Source organism: Octodon degus, unplaced genomic scaffold, assembly GCF_000260255.1.
Source record: "Octodon degus isolate 3935 unplaced genomic scaffold, OctDeg1.0 scaffold00043, whole genome shotgun sequence".
NCBI classification, from domain to species: Eukaryota; Metazoa; Chordata; class Mammalia; order Rodentia; family Octodontidae; genus Octodon; species Octodon degus.
The window spans coordinates 2,932,362-2,947,312 of NW_004524619.1; the positions used below are offsets into that span (position 1 = coordinate 2,932,362).

At 39.0% G+C, this 14,951-nt stretch overlaps 1 protein-coding gene across 1 annotated transcript in view; it reads left to right on the plus strand.

Annotated features, from left to right (window-relative positions):
• The window catches only part of LOC111816870 (TBC1 domain family member 5-like), a 137,313-nt gene that overhangs the window by 89,618 nt on the left and 32,744 nt on the right, over window positions 1-14,951 (plus strand). Inside the window, exons 6-8 of the mRNA XM_023715720.1 lie at window positions 2,844-2,943; window positions 11,321-11,400; window positions 12,881-13,024. Of these exons, the coding sequence (XP_023571488.1) occupies window positions 2,844-2,943; window positions 11,321-11,400; window positions 12,881-13,024 (324 nt within the window). The remainder of the gene's footprint in view (window positions 1-2,843; window positions 2,944-11,320; window positions 11,401-12,880; window positions 13,025-14,951) is intronic.

Sequence of the window (14,951 nt, forward strand, 5' to 3'; positions counted from 1 at the left end):
GAACCAGGGATTGAACTCGGGCCCTTGTGCTTGCCAAGGAAGCACTTATTCTACTGAACCACCTCCCCACCCCTAGATCAGGAATTTTGATAGGGTTCAGGCAGGGCATTCTTTTCCTTATGGTACTGATGGGTCACTCACTGACCTGCCTTCAGCTTGATGTGGCTGAGCAGCCCAAGAAAGTTCATAAACATGTATATCACCTCAATGCTAGCTTCTCCTGTGTTTTTTCTCTCCGCATATTCTCTCTTAAGTATTGTAGCATGAACATTTTACAGCTTGGGTAGTCTTCTTCCTCTAGGGAAAGCAAAAGTTAGCAGGCCTCTTAAACTTACCCACAATTGTTACAGATTAACTTCTGCTGTGGTCTCTTCATCAAGGCAAGTAATAAGGCCAGGCTAGTACCAAGGCCAGTTGAGGGTTTGGGGAGTAGGGAGACAGTACCTCCTCTAATGAGTGGAGCAACCTGCATATTGAGAGTGAAAAGGAGTTGAGGCTGGCCATATCGAGACTGTGTCAACCATAGCTAACTAATATATGTGTATTTTGTTCTTTGATATCTGTAGTACCTGACAGAAAAGTAACTCCATTCAGACTTACACAGAGAACCAGAAAAATGCCCTGAAATGCCTTATCCTTTTTCACCTTAATGCCCAACTGAAGAATTAGAAAGATAGTATTATCTACCCTACACAGTCCCCTGTTGTTATGGCTTGAATCAGGAATGTCTCCCAGGGTCTTCATCCATTCATTGACTGGGGTTTTGGAAGGTGACTGAGCTGAGGAGCACTGTACTCTTCCATGGACTATACACAAATGATTTCAGAGCTAAATGTGCTATAGGAAGGACTGGTTGGAAGAGGTGGGTCACTGGGCAGGTGACCTGGAAGGGCATATGCTACTTCCCTCCCTCTCACATCTTCAGTCTGTTTCCTGAGCACAGTGACATGAGCAGCTTTCTTCCCTTATTCCCTTCAGCAGTGTAGTTTCTGCCTAGCAACCAGCAACCAGGGATTATAACCATAAACCAAATTAAGCCTCTTCTCTTTCAAGTTGTAAGTGTTGGGTATTTGTCCCATTGACAGGAAAATGACTTAAGAACCTGTGATCATCCTTTGCCTGAGCTGCTTCTGATGGCATTTGTTCTGGGGAACAGGACAAGAGGATGCTGCACTTTGTAGGATGTATAAAGAACATGATTAGTGCTTGTGTAAACCTACAGTGCACATTTCACAATATATTTTTAGAGTTATATGAGTTTTGTGTTAGGCATTTCGATCCATACTCCTGAGGTCAGGGTCTCCTGGCAGCAGTGTTTTTCAGGCTTTATAGGTGTACTGATAAAATGGAATATACCTTCAAATAAGTTTTTAAACTATTAATTTCCATATGCAAGTCAAACTGTACTTAGTCTCTAAAAGCTATGAGAATGGCATACCTCAGTAGGTTTTTCTTCTTTCTTGTTAAAGATACAGAAGATTTTTTTGTGAATGGGTAAGCATCTAAAAGTAGAAAATCCGTTTTCTGGCCTATGCCAACTCTGGCATCATCCTTTCTCTGTATTCCTTCTAACCAGGTTTAAAATATCTCAAATAATGAGGATTTTTTTTCTTTCTCCATTAAAAACTGCCATAATCATATAAATGTGCTTGACAATACTTTCACTTATATTTTTTCCTTAAAAAAAAAACTTCATCCTTTTGTTATAGTTAGACTGTCTTTTACAACTCTAATAATTATTGAACCTAGAATACTCCTTCCTAGAAACAAATGACATGTTCTATTGCAAGAGAGGATATGTAAGATCAAAAGTGATGCTGGGGCAGAACTCTTCTAAGTGCTTTGGGAAATCTCACTTTTTAAGATATAAAATTTATCTAGACAATGAAGATTTATCTTATATTGTTACAGCAATTTTAGGTTTTCTGGAGGTGAAGAAACTAAGTGGCACTTGGAAAAGCAGAGGGAATCAAGCTTTATTATACTAGCAGGCCCAGGGGCTTTGGCACTCTAAAGTCTGAGCCCTAAACCTGGGCTAAGCATGATAGCCGTGTATAGGACCTGTGGTGGGAAAAGGCAGACAAGCTAAGGTAAGAAGGCAACAGGTGTACAGCTCTGTGCATCTGGGTGGTCTTGGCCAGCTGGGGAGTGAGACAGCAGGATGCAGTTGAAACTGTTTGCTTGTGAGGCTAGGGTGCAGCTGGTACAGGAAAAGGGGGAGTGTCAGCAGGGGGCATCAGCTGAAAAGTTTCCTTTCCCCAACAATATAAATGGAAATCTTTAGTTTCCCATGTGTGTGGGAGAAAAATTCAGTGTTTTTGTACCTTTTGCCTAGAAGTATAATCCACTTAAATCCGATTTACCTCTTCAATTTGTGTTGCTCAATATTTGTTGGCGATATTTTATGGTAAAGTGTGTGCTAATATTGTTTGGTCAATTTTTCATGCCTGTATCTTGTACTCTGAGAAGCTACTTTGAAGATAACAATACGTGTTGTATTAACTATTGCTACTTACCTATTGTTTGAAATTTTATTGCATTCTTTTTGTTTCTCTTTAAACAATATTTGATGTACTGTTTCGTACAAAGTTATATGCGTAAACACTTAACATGGCAAAAAAAAAAAAAAAAATCTAACTCAATTAGGAATAGTCCAGACTTCTTAAATTTTCATTTTACCCTGGTGATGGCAGTGGTAGATTTTTGTTATTTGCTATTTTCTTTATTTTATCTAGGCTTAAAAAGAGATTGTGCCCCTATAAAATGGTCCAGATCACTCACAACTTTGGGGATGTTATTTGAAAATATTTTTGAATTCCCATATGTTTATTCTTTTCATTTAGGAAGAAGAATTAGAAGCCCAGATCTCCTTCCTTCAAGGACAGTTGAATGACCTGGACGCCATGTGCAAGTACTGTGCTAAGGTGATGGACACTCATCTTGGTGAGTAGGCTACACTGGTGCAGGGAGCAGATGACTGTAGCAGTAACAGCTATAGCATGACGGCGCTGCCCCTGCATGGAGCTCTGGACATGGAATTACCTCATTTATTCCTGCAACAGCGCCTAGTAGAACTATTGTTACCACCTGCAATATACAGATGAGGAATCCCAGGGACCAGTACAGTTGCCAAGGTCTCACCAGTACTGAGTGGAGTGGCAATTCACATTCACGCAGTCCGACTGTAGATTTCAGTTCCCCACTGCTACACTGCCTTTCGCAAATGTCAGTCTGGCTCTAACCAAAATGAAATGTTGAAATTTCAAGTTCAAGCAATCAGCAGTTTTGCTGTGGAAGCCTGTCTATAATCACTATTATGGTTATTTTAACAATTATTTATTTTTTTAATATAAAGTTATTTTTATCACCTATCATAAATCAGGACCTTCTGACTGTGCTCTTAGAGAATGTTCTAGTTTGAAGTTCATTTAAATGTGTATGTAGGGGCTGGGGAGATAGCTCAGTGGAATAAGCACTTGCCTGGCAAGCTCAAGGACCTGAGTTCAATCCCCAGTTCCGCAAAAAAAAAAAAAAATGTGTATGTACTGGTCACATTAGAAGGTACTCAGGTGCTGCTACTCTTTTTTTTTTTTTTTTCAAATTTTTTTTCATAATTTTATTGAGAAACAAATAGCAATGAGACAGTGTCAAATCAAATTGGTAGGACAGTTTCAATAATTAACACACTGCATACATTCTTCCTAGTGGTTAATTGCTGTACAAGATGCGGACATGATATTCTATTTACAAACACAATTAGAACAAATCCCTCTATTCATTAAGAGAATGTAACTATTATCTATCCTAGCCACTTTGAATACACAGATACAAAATGGACATTCATCTGTATCCCCTTTTTTGGTTAAGTTCCTTTATTTGAATATTATAGGTGTGTTAACTCAGCAAAATATTCTAAAAGAGTCCAGTAGCCCATAATAATATTGGGTCTTCCACTTGGCTGGCAGTGTCAGAAATTGTTGGCCTGAGTCCCCTACAGCTCAACATAACAGCATGGCTTTACTTCTTATACTTCGTTTTTATACTTTTCTGCTGGATGGTTAAGACCAAGGTAAAGCAGGACCTGTGCAACAAGAGTTGTAGCTTTTGGGTCTGAGAAGGTCAGTGAAATCCCCTCAGGATTTATCCTGAGATCCTGTACCTCAGATTGTAGAACCTTTGTCAGTGTCAGCCATGTGAATGAGTCACAGCCATTGCTTGGCCAATGTGCTCTCTGTGAAAGCCTGAGAGAATGTTTTCTCTCCATGGGACTCTCCTTAGGCACACTCTACATCATCGATCACTTTCCTCTTTTGGCCCATAATCTCCTTGATCAGAAAATTTGGGACACTACCGAGTTACATGATGTAACAGTACAAGTTCTCTTATAAAGACTCCATGTTCTGTATTAGAAACAGTTTCTGCCAGATCATGTTGTATTGCTTCCATAATTCTATGCTGTCTGCAAAAGGTTTTGTTGTGTATATTGTTACTTCTTTTCAACACAGATGGGGAATGTCTTTTTTAGTGTCTAGCCATATTTAGTTTGGAGACCAATTAGAGCAGTAAGATACGTATTCTTATGAACAGATCCATGTATAGCACCAGGAGTGTATAGAAATGGCAGTGCCAGATATTGCAGGAAACTAAGCTGCATCTCGCCTCTGAGGAAAAATCAGTGACTCCAACATGGCCCTTCCTCCTGCAGAGCCCTGGGAGTAGCCCATTTCTGGAGTCTCACTTGAGATGACTGTCTCACCCATTAAGCCATCTGTGAGCCTGTTAGGTTAGGAATCCATTCCAAGTGGCTAAAACGGGTATAGATGAAACCATAGTAAAAATAAATAAATCCATAGTGACCTCAGTCAAGTCATAAACATCCTACTAAGGATTTGGAAAGATGTGGCTGAGTGACAGGCTGCCTCCTCACTAGCTGGGCCCTGTTTTATTCTTAGCTTTATTGCTACTGTCTGCACCGCTCCTTCAAGAAAAGGGCTCAGGGGTCAGGGAGATAGCTTAGCAGTCTAAAGCGCCTGCTTAGGCAAGCTTAAGGAAGCACCGGGACCTCGGTTTTGATCCCAGGCACCACATACCTCGCCAGCCACGCCCCCAGGGCAGGCTGAGCTGGCCGCAGAAAAGGGGGAGGGGTCAAGAGAAAGAAATGGCAGAAGAAACCCTGACAGATGATCAACAGGTTAGTATCTCAAGTCACAGCAGGGAACTTTATGCCTGTCATATCTGATTCCATTCCCATCTAAACTCTCATTATTCATGTTTAAAGTCATTTAAAACGTATACGACTAAGTTTTATGAATCTCTTAATGTCTAAGATAATCACTTTAAAATTCATCAAAAAGTGATTTCATGTGAATGACATATATATATTTATGTAATTTGGTTTAAATATAATTTTAATTTTAAAAAGAGAAAGTGTGTATGTATGTGTGTTTCTGCTTTTCTGGCTACTTGAGTAACCTTTGCATTATTTGATTTTGATGTTGACCAAAGTAGGAAAGCAATGAAATGATTGGAAGAAAGATTTACTGGAACTTTAGAAAATCCTGGTAGGAAATCTCTAAATTGTTTGGTCCACAGCAGCAGATTTTAAAGCAGCTTTACATAAGCTCAGAATTTTCAAGCAGCTTTTGCTCTGTTTTGATCCTTTCAATCAGCACTAAAAGAGTTTTCTCATTGTGTTGCGAGAGGGTAACACTTCAGTTAAGTAAAGGCCACACAGCTATGAATTTTCAACTAACTGCAAAACTAGATTTGTTTCTGTGCATGTTACACTTTCAGCCAAAATCCCTTCACATAATTGTCAACTTTTTCTTATATAAATAGCATAACTGCATTTTTTAAATGGAATTGAGGGAGGCTAGAAAGAATCCCTAGCCCACAGACACATTTCCCTTTATCTGCATAATTTAATAATGACTTATGAAAAGGATGCTATTTGATAGGACATTTTGTTTGTTTGTTTTTGATAGGACATTTTGAGTGTAACAAAATATTTGAGGAGACCACCAGAGTGATCCACATGAAGCTCTTGATTTCTTTTTGTACCGGGAATCAAACTCAGGACTTCATGCTCAACAGACAGGCGCTGTGCTGCTGAGCTATTTTCCAGTCCCTCTTAAATTGCTTTTGGACTCATGCTTTCTGAAAAATGATTTTAATATCCTAGTATTTTTCATTGTGATGATTTTGTACTTCTGATTGTTAAAGTAGAATAGAATGACTGAAATATCCATTAGTAAGGGATTTTCTATAACATAGTAATATAGTCTTTCTAAGGATTATAATACTTTTTAACTTAAGCTCATCGTAGCTTAAGTTTTTAGCAGGCACTTAAACAACTGGACTAACTGGCAGGCCCATAGCTTAAATTTTAAAAAATCAGGTGTCCAAACAGTATATATTTAATGTGAAAATAACCACTAACAGCATTTGTCTTGGTAAAAGGAAAATTATAGAGAAATTTTCCAAGAAACTCAATATCTTATGCTTAGAAAATGATTGCTTAAATTTATAGAAAGTTTAAGAGCATATAAACAGCTCTCAGGGATCAGTCTGTACAGATCAGGCTAGAAGCAGGTGTAAGAATAGTATGTCTTGTGAGATCAGATGGACCTAGATAGGATCTAGGCTCTTGTCACATAGCGTAGCCAGCTTATGAGTATGTCCTCATATATGAAGTGGAGAGAAGAATGCCTGTCTTGCCAGTATGTTTCCAAAATACAGTTTTTATTTCTAGCACCAGGCATGGCCCAGAGAGCAGAGTCAGTGGGAATCATCTATTTTCTTAACTTGTTTTTCTTAGGAAGAAACCTAAGGCTTATCCAGTCCACGGCCACACAGCTCAGTACTGAGGCTCCACACAAAGTTAGTGGAAGGGCTAGAACTAGTACTACATTTCCCAGTGCTCAGATGAATATTCCCTTATCAAAAGATGCTGCAATTCTGACTTGTTGGTGCTAAGATTAGGTGTATGAGATCTTAGCACAAAAATAATCTTAATCACATCCCTTTGTGACATGGGGACAGTTAACCGTCCATGTGCACTGGGCCTCACACTACCAACATAGCTGTGAGGACTGTCTCAGGCTGATTGTAGGAGTTATTTTTTGCATCCTTTTTAAGTCTCAAGAGAACTCCTTATCACCCTGTGTTTCTATCAGATGTGCAATAAATATCTTAAAGCATCAGGTACTATTCAAGGCTGTTTTTGTAACTGATTAGCAGAACAAATACAGAGAACAGCCTCTTAAAGAAACATAATAGTGTTTGTTCAAATGGCCCTTTAGTAAATGCATAACAAAATTGACAGGCTAAGTATATTTACTCACGGCTCTAGAACCCAAACTGCAACGGTATTTGTTTTGCAAAACTTTACCAGAATTCTAATTTTATTACCTCCAAGTAATGGAACTATTTGAAATCCAAAGATTTAAAGCCTAGAATTGAAAATTAATGCTTTATTAAATCTAAACTTTTCCTGTCAACTTCAAAAGATTTTTTTAATGTGTTCATCTTTCTGTTACTATAGTTACTCACCCTTCTTGTCATCCTGACAGTTGAGTTGAAAGCCACTGACAGTCTTAACTTCTGTGATACATCAGGCTATTTTTAGGTTTTCCAACCTTCACTCCTAATTGCGCGTGGGTGGCAGCCTGTACCTGCCTGACCTAGGAGCAGCTGGGCCATGCTGCAAACTGTTTACAGCAGGCACTTAAGCTGCTCACCCTGCTGGACTCTCATGCCCATGCCAGCCTGCTTGGAGTAGAGGCGTTTCCATCAGTTTTCTGACACTTAGACACTTAAATTTCCAACAGCTTGTCTTTTCACTGATGGCCTACACATGCAATGGGAGGATTAAACACAATGAGAAAGAAATAAGTGAATAATGGAAATATGTGTTTGTGGCAGGTGCTGTAGCTTATAGGATTTTAGAATATTAAAAATGGAAAAACCCTGAAAGACTTCAGAAAAAATTATTTCATAGATATGAAGACCAAGGCCCAAGGAAGATGAATGACATAGCTATCTAGGCAAGAACATGCAGACCCCAGTTAGTCCAGGCTTCTCTTTCACAGGTGACAGTACTCATGGAGGCGCTCTTGGGACAGTGTGTGGCCATATAGGACTGAAGCAGGGAGTCCCAACCTTCCGCACTGGGCTGGGGACATGCTGGCAGTTCCCCAGGCTATTTCTTTTACTCTTTATAGCACCCTATGGGGAAGCATTCTTCCTGCTTTGCAGACAGGAGGAAGGTCAGTGCTTTGCCCAGCTCCACTCTAGGTGTAAGTAAGTGCTACTCCTGCCCATTTTTGTTGCCCCTGAGAAGGCTTGTTATCTTTTACACCAGCCATTTAAAACATTTAGATTAAAAACTTTTAATTATAGCACCAAAAGCTATATGAAGTTAAGAAATTGAAAAAGTAGTTCATGTGCCATTTCTATTGCCTTTAAAAGCTAAAAGATCTTTTTTGTGGCTTTCATATATCATTACAAACAGCAAGATTTTTGAGATTTTTATGAGTAAATTGTACAGAGGTAGTTATGTGACTTTTTTCTCTTTAGTTTCAGTGTTAGAGTGATTGTAATGTATAGTACTTTACCATCAGGAGATAATAAAACTATAATCTTATACACAGAAACAAGAAAAACACAGAACGTTTCTAGGATAATGTATTCTACCTTTTTCTGTGATAAGTCATGTGTTGTGTTGAAATTCTAAATGTTTTGCATTTTGGTCTTTACTACTTAAAGGCAAGAAAATATTTTTTTCCATGCAGATGAACTTACATAAAATAGTAGACTTATTACTAGGAAATTGTATGTTAGTAGTGTTCATAAATGCTACCTTAAATCAGTATATTGTAGAACTTGGTTAAAGAAAGGATTTAATGGTAAGTATTCTTAGTGAAATGAAAATTCTTATATTCAAAACATTTAATAACCTCTGCGTAGACCCTTTTGGGTTAATTTGGATTTCTTTGCTCTGGGTGGGTTGGTTGGTTGGTTGGTTTTAATTTAGCCAAATCAGTTTGATTACAACAAAAGTTCAGTGGTTGAGCTTTCTCTCATGAACTAGGCGTTATCCCTGGAACCTGCTCAGGAGTAGAAAATTTTGACCTGTGCCCCTTCAGCTCAGTGGGGGCAGAACCCACTCTTCTGCCAAGCCACCCACCTGTTAGACACTGCTACCTTCACCAGCCCTCAGGCCCTCAGAGCTGCTTTAAAAATCGCCTTTTTTAAGACCTATAAAATTGGTTCTTGTCAGTTTTCTTTAGTTGGTTGTTGTTAATATCTTGTTTGAATGGATTCTTTTTTTTTTTTTTTTTTTAAGGAAAAACAAATTGCTACAGGCTTTCCTGAAAACTAAAACAGATTTTGTCTGTAATTATTTCTTTTATTCTGTTGTTATTCAACTTGCATTCTTGTTTTGGAACAGGACTGTCAGACAAGGTATAGTCAGGTTTTCAATAAATAAAAGCTGCTGTTCCCTTGCTATATGTAAGAGGAGTTGTCGGCCTGTCTTGTAGATTTATTCTTACTGAGGATTTTAGTAAACTGTCGGGCTGGAAGCATGTTGACGGGATCACTCTTAGCTTTGCCCCTTACTGGAAATAGTTTTTAGAACTATTTAGAATAAATGTTGTGAAATGCAAGTTCCTTAAGTGTGTGTCCATGCTGGTTCATTCCTTAATTTATTCAACACATACCTGTCCCATACCTGCACTGCAGTAGGTATTATTCCAAGGGCGAGGACTACATTCCTTAGCCAAGAGCATTTTCAAAGTTTATCCGAGGAGACAGGGAGATGGCTCAGTAGAATAAGTGCTTCCCTGGCAAGTGCAAGGGTCTGAATTCAATCCCCGGTTCCGCAAAAATAAAATAAAATAAAATAAAGCTTTATCCATTTGGAGAGATCAACAGCAAATAAGCCACCACACACATGCAGTGATGTAAGATGATGGCAGGTGGGTAAGATACACTAAAATAGTTGATAGTAGAATGAGAAAGCCACTGGAGGCTACTTCTGTTGCGTGGGCAGGAAGACTATTCAGAAGAGACAGCCTTGAAGAGGAAAGTTTAACAAAAAAGAGGGGCTGGCCCACATAGATTGGAAAACAGCTGCAAGCCAGGTGTGCTGTCAGCCAATGAGCACCAAGGGAGCAAAAGTCGTACACCAGCCCTGGTGCCTGTTAGGACCAAGCATGAGCTCTGAGAGTCACAGGTGAAGTCTGAAATGATGCTAAATGAATGACTTAGACTATATGCCATGTAAGACATTATAAACAGAGCAAGGTTTTTAAGAGCACAGAAAAGAATACTGTGTATGGAGTATACACCTATTTATTGTAGCAACTCTCAAATGGGTATGTGCCTATAGGTATTTTTAAAATGTGTTTTAATGGCTGGGAATATAGCTTAGTAGCACAGTACCTGTCTGGCAAGTACAAGGTCCTAAATTCGATTTCCAGTACCAGCAAAAAAATATAAAAACTAACATGTTTTGCTTGTTCCTGCCCCTAACACATCCTCTTGTACCTTCCCAGGGAAATAGTGTTCACTCCTTTTCCTGAGAATTCCATCTTAATAAGCCACAACCCTTGACATGTCTTCCAGTGGTGTGGGGGTAAGAACCACGTGTAATGCATTACTGTGCAACTGAATGGGATGCCATGCCTGAGAGGCAGAAGCTGGCTTGGCAGGTCCTTTAGGTTAGGGCTAGAGGAAAGACTGTTAACGTGGATCTGAGCCATCAGGACACAAGAAACAGCCCCTATCAAGATATTGAGTTTAGAGGAGCCAGCTCCAGGGACATCAGCATCTAAGGATTTCCTCTAGTGCTTTTTGTCCTTTTGTTTTACTATTACCTTAAAATGGTAACATCATTTATTCTTACAAATCCTTAAAAACAATTTCTATATTAGTTTGAGTCATGTGGGAAGAACTAACATTTACATAGGTGAGCTAATGCCGCTGAACTCTCAGGCAGCGTAGGAAGCTTGGGCTACAAAACCCTCCTCAAGATTGAGTGAATGCTGCTTGCTCTTGGCCACTTCATTCATCAGCAAAAGATGCCTGTTTCTCATTAGAAGACGTATATGTCATGATTAAAGTGTATCACTGCAACATTAAGGGGAATACCACATACCAGGGCTCAATGCTGCCCTCCCTACTTCCCATCTGCAGTTTATAGAGCATCCTTGTATAACAGTTGCTGTGAAATTTGGCAGAAAAATTCCCAAGCTTGTCTAAAGTTATGGTGTGACAACATGTAAGTTACACTCAGCAAATGTCATTCTATTTTCAGTAAATATTCAAGATGTGATTTTACAAGAAAATTTGGAGAAAGAAGACCAAATTTTGGTGTCACTGGCAGGATTAAAACAGGTATGTACATTGCTCTGACATTCTTAAGTCCTACAGACCACTCATTTAGTGCCTTCTCTGGGTAGGGCTCCTTAGAGGACGTGTACTGTTATTACAGCCAGAGTCCCCTTGCTGCTCATTATCCTCTCAGGCAGAGCCCCTTGCACATCTCTACTTATTTTTGCACCTTGCCCCTCCTAGTAACTCTGTCTGCCTAGCTTGCAGCCCCTTCTCTGCATGGCTCTGTATCCAGAGCAGCTATGGAGCAGTCCACCATCATGTCCAGTCAGTCATTCATTCACAAGATGTGTGTGTATCCTTGGAGCATAGGTCACTACCACTACCCTTCACAGGTCTCAAACCCTCAAAAGCTAAAGTTACTTAAATCTTTCAGGTCTAACTAGGACACACAAGTGTCACTGAGGAGTATGCTTTTCCCAAATGTCTGCCTATGTTACAAAAAGCTCCAGCTCTGGTGGAGCGAGTAGATAAGTAAGGCTGCTCACGTGGGCTGGCTTTGCAGGTAAAGGGTGCTTGCTTCTTAAAGGTAGCTGCCAGGGATGTGATGCCCATGTTTGACCATGGAAGAACCTACCATTAACATCCCGAAATTTTCCTTGGTCATTGTTAAATCTTCAACCTTGATAAAGTTGGGGGAGAGAGTTACACATTATTTCTTTCTTACAGTAAAATATTAACATTAGTACAATAGTATTCCCACCTATATTCCAAACACCCTGTGATGTCTGAAACTATGGATAGGGCTGACTCTATATATATTATATTTTTCCTATACATAAACATAGAATAAAGTTTAACTTACAAATTGGGCATTGTAAGAAATTAACATCATACTATAATAAAAGTTCTGTAAATATGGTCTCTCAAAAATTTTTATTATATTGACTTTGCCTGCCTTCTGATGGTATGACAGAGTGACAACCTGAAGAGATGAAATGAGATGAATGACATAGGCATGTGTGTAGTTTTTGTCTTTAGTTGGTTGTTGTTAATATCTTGTTGAATGGATTCTTTTTTTATTATTATTAAGGAAGAACAAATTGCTATAGGCTTTCCTGAAAACTAAAACAGATTTTCTCTGTAATTATCTCTTTTATTCTGTCTTATTCAACTTGCATTCAACTTGAACACAAGTACAGTGTTACTGTGACAGTTGATATGATAATCAGAACATTAGCATTTAGAGCATGGGTACTCTAGACAAAGAAATTCTAGCTAGGTTGGAATGGGACAGCAAGAGATTGCATCATGCAACTCAGAATGGTGCGTGGCTCTTATTTCCAGAATTGTTGATTTCTAGAATTTTCCATTTGATATTTTTGAACTGCAGTGGGCCACAAAGAGCTGAAACCATAAATAAGGGGAGACTTACTATATAAAACAAGGACAATAACAGGTTTACTTAGAATGTATGATTCAGCTAGCATTTAATCACAAACTCTTTTCATCTTTTATTTATTGTCCTCTATTTTGAAAATAGATCAAAGACATTCTGAAAGGTTCCCTGCGTTTCAACCAAAGCCAGCTGGAGGCTGAGGAGAATGAGCAGATTACCATCGCAGATGACCACTATTGCTCCAGTGGCCAAGGACACAGCAGCCAGGTTCCTGTGGCCACCAAAAAGGTATAATAGTTCTGATGAAATATTATATTAACTCAATGGGAGCCCACTGACATAAGTTCTTCAAAATTATAAATGAGAAAAGTCCCACCACACTAATTCAGGTCACCATGTGGGAAGTTCAATTGTGAAACACCAGAGGTAGCCCAAGCCAGAGGTTATATCCAGCTATGCAGACTGTATAGTGCTGGAGGTGGTGCTACTCACAGTGGTAATGATGAGACTAAAGACTCATAGAGTTGTATAGTGCGTAGCCTATAACTGTGCAGCACAGGCCTGGGCCTCCTGCCATTCTCATTTTGTGGTATTTGAAGCTAGATCTCTGTCATAGTTATTGATTCGCTGGCCCCAACTTGTGTCTCCATTCCTTTAGCACAAGCAGTACTATCCCTGTTTTCTTAGATGTCTTCAGTGGATTTCACATGACTTGAACTTTTTGTTTTGTTTTGTTTGGTTTGGGTTTTTTTGGCAAGTTACTTTCTTACTTTCATGGAAAAAAATTTCTAATTAATGTCCATTCTCTAAGTCAAGAGTCAGTAAACTTTGCCTATAAAGGACCAGATAGTACTTTAGGATCTGCAGGCCACATATGGTTACCTCTTTTTGGTCCCTCTAGTCACTGGCACAAAATACCCAACATGTACAACCCAACATGTCTTTTATTCTGTTCTTCTTCAACTTGCATTCAACTTGAACACAAGTACAGTGTTACTGTGACAGTTGATATGATAATCAGAACATTAGCATTTAGAGCATGGGTACTCTGGACAAAGAAATTCTAGCTAGGTTGGAATGGGACAACAAGAGATTGCATCATGCAACTCAGAATGGTGCATGGCTCTTTTATTTCCAGAAATGTTGATTTCTAGAATTTTCCGTTTGATATTTTTGAACTGCAGTGGGCCACAAAGAGCTGAAACCATAAATAAGTTTTACTATATAAAACAAGGTCAGCTGCTTATCCATTGGCAGCCAGAAAGCAGAGAGGACGAGGAGGAGCCATCAGGGAAAAAGAATGCACCCTTCTAGGTGATGCCCCAAGTGACCCACCTCTAATCAGGACCCAACTTGTAAGAGCAGTTGGTTTATCTGTGAACTCAGGAGTGGAGCTGACGACTATAGTGATGTAGTCGTCTTAGTACAGGAGACTTTGTGGGACATTGTAGATCTAAACCGTAACAACCACCTTTAAAAATGTGTAAATCATCCTGTGGTTGAGGACTATTGCTGACTCTTACCCTCAGGTGCCAAAATTGTATATAATTTATTATAAGAAAATCACAGGATTTCTTAAGCTGGAAAGGATTGTAGAGTTCCTTTAGGTGGTTAATCCTGTCTGCTTATTCTGGCATTGAGAAAACAAAGGCCAGAGAAGCATGCAGGCTCACAGTGCAGAGAACACCTGCCTGCCTGGCATTCCATTCTTGGATCCTTTGCCCCTACGCAGTAAGCATCAGTTCCGGCATGTGCGTCACTGTGCATTTTCTGACAAGACTACAAGATGATTCAGTTTCTACTTGTATTTTAAATGTTTAATAATGTTTTTAAAAAACCTTGTGGTTTCATCAAAAGAAATGAACTTTGGTTTGCTTATCTAGATCATTTTCTCAAGACTACCATCCAGATGCTTGTCTTTTTGTGCATTTTTAAAACATCAGAATGATATTTGAATGGGAATTTTTTTTTAAGTTTTTAGGATATTCCTAAAGAAGGCACAACTTTTTCTAAATTCCTTATAAAGCTGTTTAAAATTGTCATGGAGCTGTGGATCCGCATTTTTAGGCCCACAGATATAACATAGACATTACAAATTTTAATTTGATTATTTCTTCCAAATTCCCCGTGCCTCTATTGATATTTTTATAATCATTTATTTATTCAAATATTATTGTGCAGGGGCTGGTGAGATGGTTCAGTGGTCTAAAGCACC